At 43.5% G+C, this 20,572-nt stretch overlaps 1 protein-coding gene and 1 long non-coding RNA gene across 8 annotated transcripts in view; one reads left to right on the plus strand and one right to left on the minus strand.

Moving 5' to 3' along the window:
- The window catches only part of SIMC1 (SUMO interacting motifs containing 1), a 91,765-nt gene extending 74,852 nt beyond the window's left edge, over positions 1-16,913 (minus strand). For all 3 annotated transcript variants that reach the window (XR_010413191.1, XM_045900877.3, XM_064596545.1), the window contains exon 1: positions 16,633-16,913. Coding sequence is in view for 2 of the 3 variants with exons in the window: in XM_045900877.3 (XP_045756833.1) it covers positions 16,633-16,761 (129 nt within the window). In the remaining variant the exon portion in view is untranslated. The remainder of the gene's footprint in view (positions 1-16,632) is intronic.
- Positions 16,914-16,987: 74 nt separating this feature from the next.
- The window catches only part of LOC123861609 (uncharacterized), a 54,812-nt gene continuing 51,227 nt past the window's right edge, over positions 16,988-20,572 (plus strand). For 2 of the 5 annotated variants that reach the window (XR_010413192.1, XR_010413193.1), the window contains exon 1: positions 17,045-17,310. This is a non-coding gene — a long non-coding RNA (uncharacterized LOC123861609). Of the gene's footprint in view, positions 17,311-20,572 lie in introns of all 5 variants that reach the window. The other 3 variants (XR_010413194.1, XR_008508012.2, XR_006795071.3) reach the window with 3 other exon arrangements.

A 20,572-nucleotide genomic window follows, 5' to 3' on the forward strand; every position in this document is an offset into this window, starting at 1 on the left:
AAACAAAAAACCATGAGCCTGATCCGAAAGGAAAAGAAAGGAGGAAGGGGGAAGGGGAGAGAGGGAGAGAGAGAGAAAGATGACTGATCCAAAAAATGAGAAATGGGAATAAACAAACAAAATATTCTAAGTCTGATTCCAAAGAAAAAAGAAAAAAGGGGGGGGCACCTGGGTGGCTCAGTTGGTTAAGCGTCTGCCTTTGGCTCAGGTCGTGATCCCAGGGTCCTGGGATTGAGCCCTGTGTCAGGCTCCCTGCTTGGTGGGGAGCCTGCTTCTCCCTCTCCCTCTGCAGCTCCTCCTGGTTGTGCTTGCTCTCTTTCTCTTTCTCTCAACTGAATAAATAAAATCTCAAAAAAAAAAAAAAAAAAAGAAAGAAAAGAAAAGAAAAAGAAAAAAGGAAAAGCCTGGTCCTGTTTCCACCAGAACTGACGTCTACTCTTCGGAGCACTCTGTGATCAGTAGACTTGGTACATGCGGGGCACCTTCTGGTATTCTGGGGGACAGGTCTGCTGTGCTGGCTCACAGTCAGACCTGCCCTAGTAAAGATGTCCCTGCAGGGCACAGAGGGGCAGGGTTTGGTGGGTTTGGTGTAAGCAGCTCCAGCTTCCAGTAGGGGAACTGTATTGCTCACTAAAGCCAACTGTGCTGGTGGAGGGGAGGATGGAAGATAGTCTCATCCCACCCTCTCAGCTGGGGAGGGGAACTCGAGGCTGCTGCTGCTCAGGAAGCCCTCACAGAAAAGTGAACAATCTCTCCTCCTGTGGCCCAAGCCTCTGATCCCTGCCCTCCACCTGTCTGTGATGGGGCACTGGCATGCCTGGTGCCACAATTCTCCTGTATTTTATCTCTGGCACATGGCTGGGATTCAAAATTCCAAATCTTAAAGGACCTGGCAAAGGTGCAAACTCACTCCCTCCCTGGGAGGAGAGCCTCCCAGCAATGCACCCAGCACCCTGTCCCAGAAAAGCAGTTGCAAAGCCATGCAGGTGCCTGGAGTCTATGGCGAAGCAGAGCAAAAAGCTGCGGCCAGGTTATCTGCCCTCAGCACGTGCCTCTGTCCCTTGCTGTTGAATGGCTGCTCAATGGCACCCGCTGGATCCCTTGTACTTGGAGAGGCAATATACCCTCTTCCAAATGTACTCCAAGAAGGGGAACATTCTCTCCCTGTGTGACCCAGGAGATCCCCAAACAAAACTATCTGCTGTCTGCTCTTGGGCCTCTGTTCTTCCTCTCCCCAGGAGCACCATTGCCTGCCCAACTTGACTCCAGTGAATGGCACAGATTTCTTAAACCTCTGAATTTGAGCTCTACTGTTTGCAAAAAACTTGTCATAGTCAGTTTCTCTCGATTCCCCAGTTAATGGTCCTAGAGGAGTGTTTTTCTTCTGCGAACCTGATGGGCTGCTCTCTCTCTCCCCCTCTCTGTCTTCTGTGAAAAGGGCTCCCATCCCCTCGGTGGCACCTCGGCTTTTCTCTTCCCCAATTCACATCTCTGAACCTCGCAGACACCACATTCTCTTTCTCTAATTGTGCAGATTGTTCTCTTAACCCTCAGATCGACTTCCTAGTTGTTCAAGATATTTTGAAGCTAATCTGTGTTCAAGGGATGAGGCAAGCCCAGGGTCCCCTCCACTACTCTGCCATCTTAATTCCTCCCACTCTTAATTGATTTTTGGATATTGAAGCAGTCTTATGTACTTAGGATATATTCCTCTTGATCATGATGTAAATTCTTTTTAGGCATTATTGGCTTCAGTATGTTAATACTTTGTTGAGTTTTATTTTTAATTTTTTAAGATTTTTATTTATTTATGTCAGAGAGAGAGAGCACAAGCAGGGGGAGCGGCAGGCAGAGGAAGAATCAGGCTCCCTGCTGGGCAAGGAGCCTGATGTGGGACTCAATCCCAGGATCCTGGGATCATGACCTGAGCCAAAGGCAGATGCCCAACTGACTGAGCCACCCAGGCATCCTCTTTGTTGAGGTTTTTTGCATATGTTCAGTGAGAGATATTAGTCTATAGTTTTCTTTTCTTGTAATGTCTATCTGGTTTTAGGGTAATGCTGGCCTCATAGAATTAGTTAGGAAGTATATTTTCTACTTCTATCTTCTATGAGAATTGGTATAATTTCTTCCTTAAATGTTTAGTATAATATACCAATGAACCCATCTGGGCCTGGTGCTTTCTGACTTGGAAGGTTATTAATCACTGATTCAGTTTAATAGATATAGGTCTACTCAGATTGTCTGCTCATGTAACTTTTGTAACAAAAATTTTAAAGTTTATATATTTTTAAAGATTTTATTTATTTATTTGACAGAGAGAGAGACAATGAGAGAGGGAACACAAGCAGGGGGAGTGGGAGAGGGAGAAGCAGTCTTCCCGTTGAGCAGGAGCCTGATGCGGGGTTTGATCCCAGGACCTGAGCTGAAGGCAGACGCTTAACGACTGAGCCACCCAGGTGCCCCTAAAAATTTTAAAGTTTAAAAAAAGTGTTCTCCCCAAATTAATCTATAAATTCAATAAATACCAAGCAAAATTCCAATGGTATTTTTAAAAGGAATGGATGAGATGACTCAAAAGTTCATCTAAGAGAGAAGAGGGTCAAGAATAACACAAAAAACTATAAGGGGAAACAAAAGATAAGTGAGGAGGTGAAAAGCGTTCCTGGATCCAATTCTACTGCATTCTGTAAAGGCTTCCCCACACCAACAAGCAATTATCAGACAATTAAACTCAACTCTGACACTATTTACCCGGAGACAGAATCAGATTCCACAGGTAAAGGGCTCAGTTCCACAAACTTCCAAACCCTCTCCAGGTGTGCCATTCTCCCAGCACTTCTATGAGTTCACCAACCCAGAAGCTTTCAAAACTTATCTTTTGGGTCTTTATGAAGGCTTCATTATATAGTCACAAGTGATTAAATCATTGGTCATTGGTGATTGATGTCAATCTCTAGGCCCTCTCTACTCTCTGGAGGTCTGGGGGTGGGACTGAAAGTTCCAATCCTCTAATCACATGGTTGGCTTCACTGGTAACCAGCCCCATCCTTAGGTGTTTTCCAAATGTCATCTCATTAACATAACAAAGAACACCTTTAAGCTCTCATCACTTAAGGAGTTCCAAGGGTTTTGAGAGCCTTGAGCCAAGAACCATGGATGAAGACCAAATATATATGAGAAATACATATTTTGTCACCTGAATAATCAAATACATATATATATCTTACAAATCACAATATCACAGGAGGCTTTGCCCTACCAAATATCAAGATAAAATACAGAGCTAGAGTAAATAAAATATACAGGGAACAGGTCCAAATTATCTGAAAACTTAGTTTATGACACAAGTAGTTTTTCATATAATTGGGTAGATAATTTGACAGTATTAAATGAACTAACTAACCATTTGAGAAGACTTTCTCCTTTCTGCAAAATTCTAGACAATTGAAATGTTAGACTATGAGATTTGGCACAAATCTAAAAAGTTTGATAATATCCAGGTTGGCCAGAGTATAAGAAAACAGGTATTCTCATATATAGTTTGTTTAGAATATATGTTATAACCTTTTGGAAGTGTAATCTGGTGGCTATATATCAATTAGTGGTTTTAGCTGCAAGCATAAAGCAAAACAAATCCCCCCCAACCCCTTCTAATTTAACCACAAAAGGAACTTATTAAAGGATAATGGGTAGTTCCTAGAATCCAGACAAGAGCCTAAAAACCAAGCTTGGAATCTATACAGCCAAAATCTGGTGCTCCGAACCATGTTGCACAACTGAATACCCCAGTATCATGGTCACTGGGCATAATCACCCAGCTTGTATGGCCAGCAGCACCAGTGTTGTACCCTGCCACCAGAACCTTTTAATAGACACATGTCATTCATTGCTGATGCCATCTCACCAAAATGGAGTGCACCGACTCTGCTTCTTCCCATCACCAGTTTCCAATTTAAAATTTGCAGTAAGTATTATCTGATTGGTGTCTGAGACTGAAGACTGAGAATGCATCTGGCATTTCAGCTTCTTCAGGAAGAAACAGATTGTATCTCCAAAGATGGGAGTTCTGCAAACATAGTTGTGGGGTTCCGATACTAGAAACCCATAAAGAATGACACTATGCCCACAAAAATGGTATATATTAAAATTATAAATACATATTACTCTTTAACTCCAAAATTCCACTGTAAGGAACTTGTCCTACAAACATGTAGAGAGCGCATTACGTCATAGTCTGTAATAGCAAAAAAATTAAAATCAGTAAGGGGCTGGTCCAATAAATTATGGTCTGTTTTTAGAATATTAGAATAACATGCAGCTGATAAAATATTTATTGAATGAGTACTATGTGTCAGGAATCATGCTATGCACTAGGAATACCACTGTAGGCAAAATGGGCAATAGTCTGAGTGAGGTACTAATATATTTTTTTAAGTTTTATTTATTTATTTTTTAAAGATTTTATTTATTTATTTGTCAGAGAAAGAGAGAGAGCACAAGCAGGGGGAGCTACAGGCAGAGGGAGAAACAGTCTCCTGCTGAGCAAGGAGCCCAATGCAGGACTCGATCCCATGACTCTGGGATCACGACCTGAGCCAAAGGCAGACGCTTAATGACTGAGCCACCCAGGCGTCCCTTTATTTTATTTTTTTTAAAGATTTTATTTATTTATTTACTTATTTGAGAGAGAGCGTGAGCACAAGCAGGGCGGGGGGCAGAGAGAAAGGGATAAGCAGACTCCCTGCTCAGCAGGGAGCCCGATATGGGGCTGGATCCCAGGACTCTGGGATCATGATCTGCGCCTAACGCAGCACTTAACCAACTGAGCCACCTAGGTGCACCCCCGCCTTAAAGATTTTTTTTTATTATGTTATGTTAATCACCATACATTACATCATTAGTTGTTTTTTCTTTTTTAAAGATTTTATTTATTTATTTGACAGACAGAGACAGCAAGAGAGGGAGCACAAGCAGGGGGAGTGGGAGAGGGAGAAGCAGGCTTCCCGCTGAGCAGGGAGCATGATGCAGGGCTCGATCCCAGGACCCTGGGATCATGACCTGAGCTGAAGACAGACGCTTAACGACTGAGCCACCCAGGCGCCCCACATCATTAGTTTTTGATGTAGTGTTCCATGATTCATTGTTTGCGTATGACACCAGTGCTCCATGCAGAACGTCCCTCTTTAATACCCATCACCAGGCTAACCCATTCCCCACCCCCCTCCCCTCTAGAACCCTCAGTTTGTTTTTCAGAGTCCATAGTCTCTCATGGTTTGTCTCCCCCTCCGATTTTCCCCCCTTCATTCTTCCCCTCCTGCTGCTTTTTTTTTTTAAAGATTTTATTTATTTGAGAGAGAAAGAGTATGAACAGGTGGAAGGGCAGAGGGATAGGGACAAGCAGACTCCCTGCTCAGCAGGAAGCCCAATGCGGGGCTCTATCCCAGGACCCTGAGATCATGACTTGAGCTGGTCAGATGCTTAACTGACTGAGCCACCCAGGTGCCCCAAGGTACTAATATATATATATATTTAATGCCTAAAATATATTTAGTGGTTAAAAAAATTAGTGTAACTCCATTAGACATTTATGTATTTTTGTGTATACACAGAGAAAACTTCTGGAAAAATACACAAAAACTGTTATCTCTAGAGGAGCAATGGACAGGAGTGGGTTTCTTTTCTGATGCCCTGAATTTCTGTTACCTCCATTTAAAATTTTAAAATACTTTTTATAATTTAAAATGAGGAAATTTTATTTTTCAAATGATATGACTGAGTACCTTAAAACAAACAAAAAACAAAGAGAACCCATTGGAGAGTATAGGGTTTCTTTCTGGAGTAAGGAAAATGTTCTAAAATTAGATAGTGGTAAGGCTTAAACAACTCAGGGAATTTTATGGGTGAATTTTATGTAAGGTATGGAATTATATCTTTTTTTTTTTTTTTTAAGATTTTTTTTTATTTATTTGACAGAGAGAGACATAGCGAGAGAGGGAACACAAGCAGGGGGAGTGGGAGAGGGAGAAGCAGGCTTCCCCACAGAGCAAGGAGCCCGATGCGGGGCTCGATCCCAGGACCCCGGGATCATGACCTGAGCCGAAGGCAGATGCTTAACGACTGAGCCACCCAGGCGCCCCTAAGGTATGGAATTATATCTTAATAAAGCTGTTAATGGAGGCTTACGTGGAAGCTGACCTTGATTTAACATTCGAATTAGTTTGGCATTTGATGTTTTAAATTCAAAATGTAGGTGAATTTTGCCTTTTACTCTAGACATAGACATATATTTTTCATTCCAAAAATCTTTATTAGTCTGGAAAAAAAAAATTAGCCTGGGACAGGTGCCATATTTATGCCTTGGCTCTCCCATTACACAAGGTTATTTTGACATAACCGTAACAAAACTTACCGGGAAAAAAAGATTCCTTAGAAAACCAGTAATAAGAATTCTGTTTCTCCTTGAATAAATAGTTACTGAGCACCTAATTCTGTTCAAGGCATTAAGCTACTTGCTGGGGATATGGCTGTGTCCAACAGTGAACTTATATTTGGGGGAAGGGACTGAGAAAGAGAAGATGAGTTTTAAAAATATTTTATTTTATTTTTTTTATTTTTTAAGATTTTATTTATTTATTTGAGAGAGAGAGAATGAGAGAGAGCACATGAGAAGCGGGAGGGTCAGACGGAGAAGCAGACTCCCTGTCAAGCAGGGAGCCCGATGCGGAACTCGATCCAGGGACTCCAGGATCATGACCTGAGCCGAAGGCAGTCACTTAACCAACTGAGCCACCCAGGCGCCCCTAAAAATATTTTAAAGTACATGATAGAGTTTTAAAAAATAATTTTTGGATTAAAAAACCCCAATGGGTCTATTCTTACAAAATGACACATTTAAAGAATAGAATTATATTTTGTAACTTGCTTTATTCAACTTATCCATTTATTTCTAGCATCTCCAGAGGATGTGCCCTTGGAAACCTGGTAAGAGGTTTTCAGGATTTTCAAGACTGAGACTAGTGGTGGTAAACTTGCTCTACCAGTTAGCACTTGATTGACCCTACCTCAGATTCTTCATCTATCAAATAGGGATAATAATAGTATCAACCTTATGGGGCTGCAGTGAAGATTACATGAGTTAATCCATGCAAAGTACTTAATTAACATGCTATCTGGCATAAATGCCAGCTATTCTTACTCTGTGAGGCTCATCATGATTAATATGCTCAACCCGATGTGGCAACCAGTCATTCAGAATCAAAACACTAGCTCCAGGATAAGAAAGGCACAGGATTCAAAGAAAGTTTTACTGATTGCCAAAAAGTAAACCCCAGAAAATGAAAGTTAAACCATGCTTCTAATTAGGAAGACAGTATTATAAAGATATTAATTCTTTTTTAATTAACTTATAAATCTAATGTAGTGCTCTGAACCAGTGGCAATTTTGCCCTCCAGGAGACATTTGGCATCGTGTGGAGACATTTTTGGTTGTCACAAGTCACGGGAGAGAAGTGCTGCTACTGGCTGGCATCTAGTGGGCAGAGACCAAAGTGCACAGGACAACCTCCCACAGAAAATAATTATCTGACCCAAAGAAACCCTGATCTAATGTAATCCTTGACAAAATGATTCTGAAATTCTTTTGGAGGACTAAATGGACACAATCACCAAGAAAATAAGGAGAGGTAATTGCTCTATTAGATACCAAAAATTATTATCAAACTGCAAAAATAAAACAGTAAAATTCTGTCACTGAGAATAGAGAAATCAATGAAACACAAAAGAAATCCCAGAAACAGACGTAAGTGTGTAAAATAATTTGGTGTTAAAAATGTGTTTCAAGGGGGTGCCTCGGTGGTGCAGTTGGTTGAGCGGCTGACTCTTGCTTTCAGCTCAGATTATGATCTCAGGGTCCTGGGATGAGCCCCGAGTTAGGCTCCACGCTCAGCATGGAGTCTGCTTCAGGATTCTCTCTCTCCCTCTATCCCTCCCCCACCCACTCCATTCCCTGCTTGCTTGCATGCTCTCTCTCTCTCTAAAATAAATAAATCTTTTTTAAAAAAATCTGTTTCAAATAAGTGGAGAAAAGATAATTATTTGAGAAATTACTCCCAGACAATTAACATCATATATTATAAACCCGAGCATCTAGAATGTTTCCCTCATACATCTAGAATCAGGGTGCATCTAATAGTTGGTCTCACATTTCATGTGTTAGTTTCTTTTTTCCTGAAAAGCTGTTTATCTTAAGTTGACAGCAATCTAGGGCGCCTGGGTGGCTCAGTCAGTTAAGCATCTGCCTTCGGCTCAGGTCATGATCCCAGGGTCCTGGGATCGAGCCCCACATGGGGCTCCCAGCTCCGCGGGAAGCCTGCTTCTCTCTCTCCCACTCCCCCGCTTGTGTTCCCTCTCTTGCTGTGTCTCTCTCTGTCAAATAAATAAATAAAATTTTATTAAAAAAAAAGTTGACAGCAAATCTAAGATCTATATCTTAGAAATATGTCAATACAGTATATGGAAAATGGTGAGTTTACTTCACACCATATAAAACATTTCAGATGAATTAAAGACCTAAATGTTAAGAATGAGATGGTAAAGGAACAATGATAAGGAAATAAAAGGAGAATAATCTCAGGACAGCAAAGATCTCTCTAAACATAAAAGAAAGAAAAAACCCATAAAGATAAAAGATGCACAAGTACATATATAAAAGTGTAAAACTTCATTAAGTAAAACACCACAAACTATAGATTTCTATAGTTTGTAATCCCAATTTTAGAAGTAGAAATTGTTTGGAAGTTGACAAAATGATTTCAAAATTATCTGACAGAATAAAGATACAAAAACTAGTCAAAAAATTCTAAAAAGAGGGGCGCCTAGGTGGCTCAGTCGGTTAAGCAGCTGCTTTCGGCTCAGGTCATGATCCCGGGGTCCTGGGATCAAGTCCCGTATCGGGCTCCTTGCTGAGGAAGGAGACTGCTTCTCCCCTGCCTGCCATTCCCCCTGCTTGTGCTTGCTCTCTGTCTCTCTCTTGCTCTGTGTCAAATAAATAATAAAATCTTAAAAAAAAAAAATTCTAAAAAGAGCAATGAAGAGTTTCTTCTTATTATCATTATTTATTTTTATTTTTAAAGTAGGCTCCATGCCCAACATGGGGCTTGAACTCATGACCCTGAGATCAAGGGTCATGTGCTCTACCGACTGAGCTAGCTAGGCTCTTCTAAGCCCCTCTTCTGCTTATTATTAAAGTAGCATGTACCAAGGCCCGAAGAGAAGGTCCACAAATAGACATAAAAATATATAAAATTTACCATTTGATAAAGGTAATATTTCAAACCACTGGGTAGAAAGAGTAAAAAATTCAATAAACAATGTTGGACAAATAGCTAACCATCTGGAAAGAAAAATATTAGATTACTGTTTTATCCCTTTTTTGAAACTAATTCCAGGTGGATTAATAAATTAAATGTAAAAATATTTTTATAATCTTAAGAGGAAAGCCTTTCTAAGGAAAAAAGTGATAGGACTGACTACATAAGAATTTAAAACTCCTGTAAAGGGATGCCTGGGTGGCTCAGTCTGTTAAGTGTCTGCCTTCAGCTCAGGTCATGATCCCAGGGTCCTGGGATGGAGTCCCGTATTGGGCTCTTTGCTCAACGAGAAACCTGCTTCTCCCTCCGCCTGCCACTCTCCCTGCTTGTGCTCACTCTCTCTGACAAATAAATAAATAAAACCTTAAAAAGAAAATAAAACTTCTGTAAGGAACCAAAAGAAGTCAAAAGTGGGGGGAAAAAGGTAATGTGTATGGCACAGGGGGCTGTATTAGTTTCCTAGCACAAATTACTACAAACTAGCTTAAAACAACAGAAATTTTTCCTCTCATAGTTCTGAAGGCTTAAAAGTCAAAATCAAGCTGTCTGCAGTGCCATGCTCCCTTGAAGTCTCTAGGGGAGAATCTGTTCCAAGTCTTTCTCTTAACTTCTGGTGTCACCAGCAATCCTTGGAATCCCTTGATTTGCAGCTGCAACTCCCATCTTTGTTTCCACTGTCACATGGTGTTCTTCCTCTGTCTTCATGTCTTCTTATAAGGACAGCAGTCATATTGGATTAAGGGCCCACCCTACTCTGTATGACCTCATCTTGAATTATAACATCTGCAACGACCCCATTTCCAAATAAGGTTACATTTCTGTAGTGCTGGTTAGAACTTCAACATATCTTTTTGGAGGACCCAATTCAACCCATAAAAAGTCTTTAATATGTAAGGAAAATTTACAAATAACACCCCAATAGGAGAATAGGTAATTTTCACATGCACACACACAGTATCTCTCTCTCTCTCTCTCTCTATATATATAAATATATATATCTCCAACATATCTATTGGTGATAGAGATGTCCAGCTCACACTCTGATCTCCAACCTCACTAGTTGCTCCTCCTTCCCTTGCCTGAGGTAGACACTGTGGTGTGCCCTATCCCTGAGTTCAGGATGGTCTTCCTCTTGTAGATTCTTAGCCTAGATGATCTCATCCAGATCAATGATTTTACTACAATCTATGTGCCAATGATACCAAATCTGTGTCCCTAGTCAGAACTTCTCCCCTGGCCCCCAAACTCAATACAAACAATATACCTTGCATCTCCAGTTTGCTATTCCATAAGCATCTTAACTTAAAACACCTTCAAAACAGAACTCTTGAATCTTTCTTCCAATCCTGTTCCTCCTCAAGTCTTCTTCATTTCAATGAATGACAACAACATGCATCCAGTGGCTCAGGCCAAAACCAGGGCATCATTCTTGATTCCTCCCTTTCCCTCACTATCCCCATCCAAGTTCTCAGGACTTGATTTTACTTCCTAAATATCTACCAAATCCTTCCAGTATCCCAGCCCACTCAATTCCAAGCTACAATTATTTTTGGTCTGGACTACTGCAGCAACCTCAAAAAATGATCTCCCTGATTCTACTTTGGTCCTCTTACAGGAAGGTGGCTATAATTCTGGTTTGTTTGGGACAGTTCCAGTTTTTACCTGTTGCTTGACATCCCCTCCAGTCAGTGCCCCGTTTCATTTGCAAAAGGATTCCCATTTGGATACTAAATTATATGGTCACCTTCCTTACAGTACTATCTTCTCACAGTAGCTAAAGTCACCTTTTAAAATATAAATCAGGTTATGTCATTCCTCTGCCTGAAACCCTTCAAAGATTTATTACATAAGGATGAAATCTGAACTCCTTATTGTGGTCTACAAGACCCTATATGACCTAGCCCACCTATTTCTAATCTTTTAGGACTCTGTTGTCCACTCATTACATTCCAGCCCCACTGGCCTTTCGATTCCTCCAATTAGTCATGCCATTTCTACTTCCAAGTCTTTGCTTTTGCTGCACCCTTTGCTGCTACCTAATTCCCTTAGATCTTCTCATAACAAATCTGTTCTGTCATTTTGTTCTCAGATCAAATATTAACTCTTCTTTGAAAACACATCTAATGTTCCCAACTCCACTCAAATTACTATTACATTGGTCACTTATTTAATAGTTGTTTATTACTTATATTTCTCCCCTAGAATGTAGGCCCATTGTTACCTTGTTTACCTCTGGTCCCCAGGGTCAGAGCATGTGCTCAATAAGTATTTACTGAAAGAATGACTCACAACCAAAGAAAAAAATTAAAACCAGGACAGCTCACAGAATTTGACTATCATATCAGCAAAGATTAAAAGAACAAAAATGCCTATTTTTCTTTCTAACACTCTGTATATTGTCTGACATTACATTTATGTGATTGTTTATTGTTTGTCTCCCCCTGACTAAAACAGAACCTCCACAAGGGCAGGGACTTGGTTTTATTCACAGCTGTATTCTTAGCACCTATAAGTGCCTGGCATATAGTAAGTGTTCAGTAAATATTTACCAAAAAAAATTGACAATATCTGGGAGTGACTAGGTAGTGGAGAAAAGAGTATGGTAAGAATATAATTGGCGCACAATTTCTCTAGGAAATTTGGCAATATATATCAAAAGCTCTCAAAGGGGGCATACCTATTGACTTCACACTCACTTCTAAGAGGAACTTATCTTAAACAAGCAAATGAACAAGGGTACAAAGATTACTTATGAGGGACTTTATACTGTGTTGTTTATGACAAAGAAAGTTTAGAAATGTCAGCATGGGGTGCCTGGGTGGCTCAGATGGTTAAGCGTCTGCCTTCGGCTCAGGTCATGATCCCAGGGTCCTGGGATCGAGTCCCGCATCGGGCTCCCTGCTCCTTGGGAGCCTGCTTCTCTGTCTCTCTCTCTCTGTCTCTCATGAATAAATAAATAAAATCTTAAAAAAAAAAAAAAAAGAAATGTCAGCATGATATCCTTTAATAGGAAGTTATAAATATAATTATAAATCTGTACAATGAAATATATTAAAAATATTTTGGAGGAGGGGCACCTGGGTGGCTCAGGTTATGATCTCAGGGTCCTGGGATCAAGCCCCCTGTTGGGCTCCCTGCTCAGCAGGGAGCCTACTTGTCCCTCTGCCCCTCCTCCCTGCTCATGTTCTCTTTCTCTCTCTCTCAAATAATTAAGTAAAATCTTTAAAAAAAAAAGTTCCTCCTTGTTAAAAAATATTGGGGGGGCGCCTGGGTGACTTAGTCGTTACACGTCTGTCTTCGGCTCAGGTCATGATCCCAGGGTCCTGGGATCGAGTCCCACATCAGGCTCCCTGCTCGGCAGGAAGCCTGCTTCTCCCTCTCCCACTCCCCCTGCTTGTGTTCCTGCTCTCGCTATCTCTCTCTCTGTCAAATAAATAAATAAAATCTTTTAAAAAAAAATATTGGGGAGGCATGTATTTATTGGTGCAGCAAGAGATAAAAAGTGTATTAAAAGGCAAGCTAGGGCGCCTGGGTGGCTCAGTTGGTTAAGCGACTGCCTTTGGCTCAGGTCATGATCCTGGAGTCCCTGGATCGAGTCCCGCATCGGGCTCCCTGCTCGGCAGGGAGTCTGCTTCTCCCTCTGACCCTCCCCCCTCTCATGTGCTCTCTCTCATTCTCTCTCTCAAATAAATAAATAAAATCTTAAAAAAAAATAAAAATAAAAAAAAGAGAGTATGTGAACTAATAAAAAAAAAAAATTAAAAAAAAAAAAAAAGGGACACCTGGGTGGCTCAGTTGGTTAAGCGACTGCCTTCGGCTCAGGTCATGATCCTGGAGTCCCAGGATCGAGTCCCGCATCAGGCTCCCTGCTCGGCAGGGAGCCTGCTTCTGCCTCTGACCCTCCCCCCTCTCATGTGCTCTCTCTCTCTCATTCTGTCTCAAATAAATAAATAAAAATCTTAAAAAAACAAAACAAAACAAAAAAAAAAGGCAAGCTAAAAAACTCCATATGTAGGGGCGCCTGGGTGGCTCAGTTGGTTAAGCATCCACCTCTTGGTTTCAGCTCAGGTCATGGTCTCAGGGTCCCGAGATCGAGCCCTGTGTTGGGCTCCTAGTTCAACGTGGAGTCTGCTTGGGATTCTCTCCCTCTCCCTCTGCTCCTTCCCCCGCTCTCTCTCTCTCTCTAAAAATAAATAAAATCTTAAAAGAAAAGCCCACATGGGGCACCTGGGTGGCTCAGTCGGTTAAGGGTCTACCTCCCGCGCAGGTCATGATCCCAGGGTCCTGGGATAGAGTCCCGCATCGGGCTCCCTACTCAGCAGGGAACCTGCTTCTCCCTCGCCCTCTGCCTGCCGCTCCGCCTGCTTGTGCTCTCTCTCTCGCTCTATCAAATAAATAAATAAAATCTTTTTTAAAAAATTAGAAAACCCCACATGTATAGCAAAATTTCATTTTTGCAAAAACATACGGGGAAGACACATACATGGGTATGTATGAATGCACACAGGCATTTACAGATAAAAGTTTGGATGGACATACTTCAAAATGTCAACACTGGTTGGTGTTTTTTGGATGGTGAGATTAACAGGAATTTTAATTTTCTTCTACATATATTTCTAAACTTTTTGTAATTAGGTCAACAAAAACTATCTGAACAGGTTCGGCGTCTATAAATGGGAAACAAAAAGCAATTAAGTATTATGAAAAACACAGACACACTTCATAAACTTAATGAAGACTAGAGCCCAGGTTTAGAACCAGGAGTTCAGAAATGTTAACTACAGTATTGTAGATGGTTTTCTGATTTCCTGAATTCAAGCAAGTTGTTTTCTCAGTCAATATTTGTAAAAAAGAAAAAAATAAATAAATAGAACTTGCTTCTTTTATTTCATTGCCTGCCAAGCTTGAGAAGGTTAGGCTTGATTGAAAAATAACACAAAGTGTAGCAAAAGCTATCATTGATACTAGGCATTCTCCTTGCATTGCCTCATTAAAAACCTTCTAATGGTCCTGCCAGGTATCAACATTCTCAAGTGCAAAAGCTGAGAGAGGTGACAGAACTTGTCAAAGCTCTTGCAGCTGCTGTGGGGGAGATCCTGATTTGAAGAGGTCTCCCTGACTGCAGGGTCTTCAGGGAAAGCTAGACAAAGGAGCTTTAGGCTTTAACCTTGCAAGTCTCTTACTGCCTCTGATCTTTTACATGGTTATCCTACTGCCCTATTTAATTTGCACAAATGATAAAAGGAGAACGAGCCTGGAATTTTTAAGAAAATTGGAGTAAGTATATGGAGAAGCAAGATTTACACTGGGTACTATTCAAAAGGCTCAAGATGAAAATGCTTGGTTGGGTAGTCAGAGGGGAGGGGAGCAGTTTGAGCACACATCCGTATGTGTGTGAAGGGCCACAAGAGACACCACAGACTGGGATAAGGATGACATCTATGCACTTGAAGAAGGGAGCTGGGCCAGGATGAGGGAAGTTGGACAGTACCTGGGAGGAAAAGGAGCTGGTAGATGGACAAAGTTTAAGGAGGACTGAGAGAAGAGGCAATAGGAAAGAGGAAAAACTAGGAAGAAAGGCAGTTGTGAGTTATTCTGCAGTATTTTTTCCTTCCACCTTTTTTTCTCCCTTTAGTCTTTTCCTTGCTGATCTCAGTCACAATTCGACCCTCAGGGCTCTTTTCTACTTGGATGATTACCAAATCTCTCCAGTCCTGACTTTTCTCCAGAGTCCCAGAGTCCTCTCCTCTGAGGTCCAAACTGAATGCAGAATCTCTTCTGCCTCAAGCTTGCTCCTACTCTTGTACTTGCTCTCACTTAATCAAACATCCATTTGAACTGTTCTCTCTCCTCTCTTCCTTCAACCATTCTTTCATCCAACAAATATTTACTGTGGGTCTATTACGTCCTACACACTGCTATTCACTTACCAAGTTGGCTCACTTCTACTTTGAAAATCTCTTCTGTCCATCTCATCTAAATTCTTAACTGAGATTTACTGAGAATCCTTCATGCTTGAACCATGGCTACACAGGACTATAAGTTAATTGGTTTTGCATGCCATTCATTTTGTAATGACCACCTAGCATTTAGCATTATACCTGGGAAACAAAAGGGGCTCGCAGTGGAGACTTAGGGACTGCAAACTAGCTGGGATTGGAGGAGCAGAAGCTAGGAGATATGTCTTGAAGGAGTATTTGCATATGAAGAAAGGTGTCTTCCTTAAATTCTTGGTTACAGATCTATACAAATAACACCAGCATGAGGATGCTTTTATTTCTGGGGTGTGGCCATGGGAGTCTGGGAAGACTGCTGAAGTCTGATGTTGAGAGTCTTCTGATAGAGAGAAAGCCTGTCCACCTCCCACCCCTTGAATACTCAATAGTCACTTGTTGAATATATCACCTTCCATGAGAGGGGCCACGGATGTTGTGTTCTCCTTAGTATCCCCAGGGCCTAGCACATTTAGCCCACATTAGGGGTTCAGTAAATATCTGTGGAGGATTCTAGAAAGGCAGGGACCGCAGATATTTCATTCATCTCAGGAAGAAGGACAAAGACTAAGGCGCTCGAGGGAAAAAGAAACAGAGCAAGATATTTCCCTCCCTATTCCTTTAGAGCTTGGTAAATGTTTGCTAAGTGAAATAAATCGCCCTCCTGCACAACTCCAAAATCGGGCCCCTCGCTCGACTGCCAGGCCCTGGAGCGCGGCCACCATCTGGCTCAGGCTCAGGCCCGCGCTTCCCTCTTTCCCAGCCCAGGCTCCTGTTACCTCCCTGCACACATCTGTACCCACCACAGGCCAAACAATTACACGCTCCCGCGGCCCTGCCTCGAGATCCGGGACAGCCCCCAGGACTGCGCCCCTTCAGTCCCCCGCCCCCCACCCCGGGTCCAAGGGAGCCCGCGGCCCGGCCTGAGGCCGCCGCCTGCAGCGGGCTCACGCACCCCCCGCCGCAGGCGCGCCAGACGCCGTCCATGTGCTCGGCCGCAGTCGCCAGCCCCGGCCCGCTGAGGCTGGAGCGGGGAGCCCGGGAGGCCCGGCGGCGGTGGCCCAGGCCAGCGGCGCTCCTCAGGGCGGGAGAGGCCGGCGGGCGGCGAGGCGGGAAGCGGCTGCAGCTGTGAGGCGCCAAGGGGCGGGAGGCGGGGGCGCAGGGGACAGCGGGCCAAGCCGGGGAGGGGGGCGCGAAGATGCGCGGCCCGAGCCGGGGCGGCACTCCCGCCGCGGCGGGGCTTGGCGAGCGGCGGCTCGTTCACTCACCACAGTCCGGCGGGGCAGTGCTCCGGGGGTCCGGGACAGGGCCCGGCGGAGCCTTCGCGTCCTGCTCGAGCGGGCCCCCCCGGAACTCTCGGAGCCGCTGTCGTCCGAGATCACGATGAAGTCCTCCATGGCTGCGGGCCCCGGCCGAGGCAGCGCGCGGGCGGCCGGCGACCCGGGCGGCGGCGGCGGTAGCGGCGGCGACTTCGGTTCCTGCTGCTGAGGCGGCAGCGGCGACGGTAGCGGCGGCGGCGGCGGCGGCGGCGACAACCGGAGCCATCACCCCGCCGGCCCCGCCCCTTCCCGCCCCGAGCCCCGCCCCCGCTAGCCGGCCCCGCCCCGCCCCGCCCCTCCTGAGCCTGCCTCCCCCGCCCCCGGCGGCGGGCGATCGGGTCAGGGCCGCGGGCGCTGTGCTAGGCGGGGGCAGGGGGCACTCGTCCTCCCTTCCTAGGGAGGAAAAAGGAGAGAGAAAAATCAAGTCGCAGCCGGCTTGGGCCGGTGTTGCGGGCGTGCTTGCGTGAGGCTGAGACTGAGAAGGCTTCCCCACCTGTTTCCAACCGACGCCAAGTGTGAAGTGAGGTGGGAACAGGCCTCTGACTGAGCCCGCGTCCACTAACTGCCCTTGAGGGGAGGGACCTGGCCTCCGACAGATGGGGTGGAGGAGCCTCCGACTGACTGAGGGTAGGTGGCCTGGCCTGTGGCCAAGTGGGGCACAGAGGCCCCACTTCCTTGTGCACATGTGCAGTATGTTTGTAGGATAGATTCCTAGAAGTGGAATTACTGGGTCAAAGGTGATGTTTCTGCTGTTTCGATAAATGATGCCAAATTACTCCTAAGTTGTACCAGTTGGCAGTTTCACCAACAATCTGTGTCACTCAGGAATTTACACTGTGAGATTTAGACACTTGTACAGTTGGTAGCAGGATCAGAACCTTGAAAAAATGCACAAAGAGAAGCCATGAGGTAGCACACGCCAGGAATAATTAGATGTTATGAATGAGCAAAGCTATAAAGGTAAAAAGAAAGATATACCCCATAGAGGGAGAAGTGGTAGGTAGTGGCTGGTTGTAGTGTAGGAATATTAAAATCAAGATAGGATCTGTGTTACAATAAATGTGGGTTATTGACAAAAATCCTGTTGCTCATGCTCTAGCAACTTGGTATATGTGTTGACGGGTCCAACGGGAAATTGTATTTATCCGAAGAGGGATTGTTTCCCAAAGGAATGGTTGTCAGGTGCTACCTAAGCACTGTCTAGTGCAGTGATTCTCTAACTTTAGAGAGTATCACAATCACCAAGAAGACTTGTTCAAACACCGATTGCTGGGCCCTACCCCAGAGTTTCTAAATCTGGGGTAGGTCTGTATGAGGCTCTGAATTTGTATTTCTGAAATTTCCCAGGTAATGTTGATGCTGCTCTTCTGGGGACCATGCATTGAAAACCACTGGTCTGGTGGGCGAGGAGTCTACGGCCAATGGATTTCAGAAGTTCTGGTCAAACGACTAAAATCATCCCTGTTGTGAAGGGATTCATTAAGTTGTCTTCACCAAATGCCATTAGACATTTGGTTTATTTAACTCCCTGTTTCTTTTTTTTTTTTTTTCTTCAAGGTTTTATGTATATGAGAGAGAGAGAGTGAGAGAGAGCATGAGAGGGAGAGGGTCAGAGGGAGAAGCAGACTCCCCGCCAAGCGGGGAGCCTGACTTGGGACTTGATTCTGGGACTCCAGGATCATGACCTGAGCTGAGGGCAGCTGCTCAACCAACTGAGCCACCCAGGCGCCCGTAACTCCCTGTTTCTGGAAACACCATCTTCTCAAGACTTCTGTGACTCTGCACCTCTCTTACTTCTTTTCAGTCTTCTTAGATGACTCCTGATCCTCTACACACTCCTTAAATCTTGATGTTCCTCAGAGGTCTGACATAGGCCACCTTCACACACCTCTTCCTACACAATGTCAACTATTCCTGTGGCTTTAAATGATAATTTTCATGCCGATGACTCCCTAGGTTTATCTCTAGCCCTGTCCTCAAAGCTCCAGATATATGTATCCAAATGTGTATCAAACCTCATAGGCATCTCAAGTTGAATATGTCTAAAACCGAATCCCTGTCCCCTCAAATAAAAGCCTGCTTCTTCTTCTCTGTTCCTTATCTCAGTGAATGGTGGTACTACCAGCCAGCAAATGCTCAAGTGAGAAATCTGAGCATAATGCTTGATTTCTACTTCTTTCTCACCAACAAATCCTGTCTCTTTTTATCTCCTAAATATTTTTTGCACCCCTTCACTTATTTTGGCCTCTACTGTTATGACTTTAGGCCAGCTAAGACCACCTCTGGCCCAGTCTACTAGAGCAGCCTCCTATCTCGTCTTCCTGCATCTATTCTTGCCCTCTCTCATTCCTTTTCCCACATTCAGCCAAAGTGATCTTTAAGAGACTATGTAATCAAACTGCCTTAGTGGCTTCCTAATAACACTATGTCTTAGTTGGCTTAGGCTGCCATAACAAAATGACATGGTCAGGTTACTTAAACAATAGAAATTTATTTTCTCACAGTTCTGGAGGCTGGAAAGTCCAAGATCAAGGTGCTGGCCAATTTGGTTCCTCTCTCTTTGGATTGCAGATTTCTTGTTATATCCTCCCATGGTCTTTCCCCAGTGGATGCATACAGGGAGAAAGAGAGGGAGAAAGAGGGGAGGGAGGGAGGGAGAGAGGGGAAGGGAGAAAGAGAAAGGGAAGGAGAGAGGAAGAGAAAGAGGGAGAAAAGAAGGGAGGGAGGGAGGGAGAGAGGGGGAGGGAGAGAGAGAAAGAGAGAGAGCTCTCTTCTTTATAAGGCCACTAATCCCAGCATGAGGGCCCCATCTGCATGTCTAATCTAACCTTAATTACCTCTCAAAGACCCCATCTCCAAATACTATCACATTGGGGGTTAGAATTTTAGGGGAACACAAACATAACACTACAAACTTTTAAATATAAAGATTATATATATATGTGTGTGTGTGTGTTAAGTGTTATATTTATATATAGTAAATATATGATTTCACCGTAAGTAAATTTTACCCTAAAAAAAAAAAAAACAGGGAAAAAATTTTGAACTCTATGATATGTATGCTATAGTGAAGGGGTGAAGTATACTGATGTTTGTAAGTTACTTTGAAATGCATCAAAAATAAGATAGGTGAATGTGTGGATGGATAGATACAGATAAAGCAAATATAGTAAAATGTTAACATTGTCAAATCTACATGGTAGTTATACAGCTGTTTACTTTAACTTTTATGTAAATTTGAATGTTTTCATATTGAGAAAAAATTTAAAATTAATAAAGTGAATTATGATTTTCCCACAATTTTAAAAAGTTTTTTTAAAAAAAGGAGAGAGGGCGCCTGGGTGGCTCAGTTGGTTAAGCGACTGCCTTCGGCTCAGGTCATGATCCTGGAGTCTCCGGATCGAGTCCCGCATCGGGCTCCCTGCTCGGCAGGGAGTCTGCTTCTCCCTCTGACCCTCCCCCCTCTCATGTGCTCTCTCTCATTCTCTCTCTCAAATAAATAAATAAATAAAATCTTTAAAAAAAAAAAAAAGGAGAGAGAAGGGGCATCTGGGTGGCTCAGTTGGTTAAGCATCTGCCTTCGGCTCAGGTCACGATCCCAGGGTCCTGGGATCGAGCCCCGCATCAGGCTCCCTGCACAGTGGAGAGCCTGCTTCTCCCCTCTCCCTCTGCTGCTCACCCTGCTTGTTCTCCCCTCCCCCAGTCAAATAAATAAATAAAATATTTTTAAAAAAGGAGAGAGAAGATTATAATGAAACCCATGTGCCCGTCATCCAGCTTCAAGAATGATCAATCTTACTCCATTTATATTCTCACTCACTCTCTCACCCCCACCTTCCTGAATTATTTTAAAGTAAATCCAAGACATTACACTGTTTATTCTAGAGAT

The sequence above is a fragment of the Mirounga angustirostris genome, unplaced genomic scaffold, assembly GCF_029215605.1.
Source record: "Mirounga angustirostris isolate CCGP_5_RB_7025 unplaced genomic scaffold, mMirAng1.0.hap1 SCAF_7, whole genome shotgun sequence".
Lineage (NCBI taxonomy): Eukaryota > Metazoa > Chordata > Mammalia > Carnivora > Phocidae > Mirounga > Mirounga angustirostris.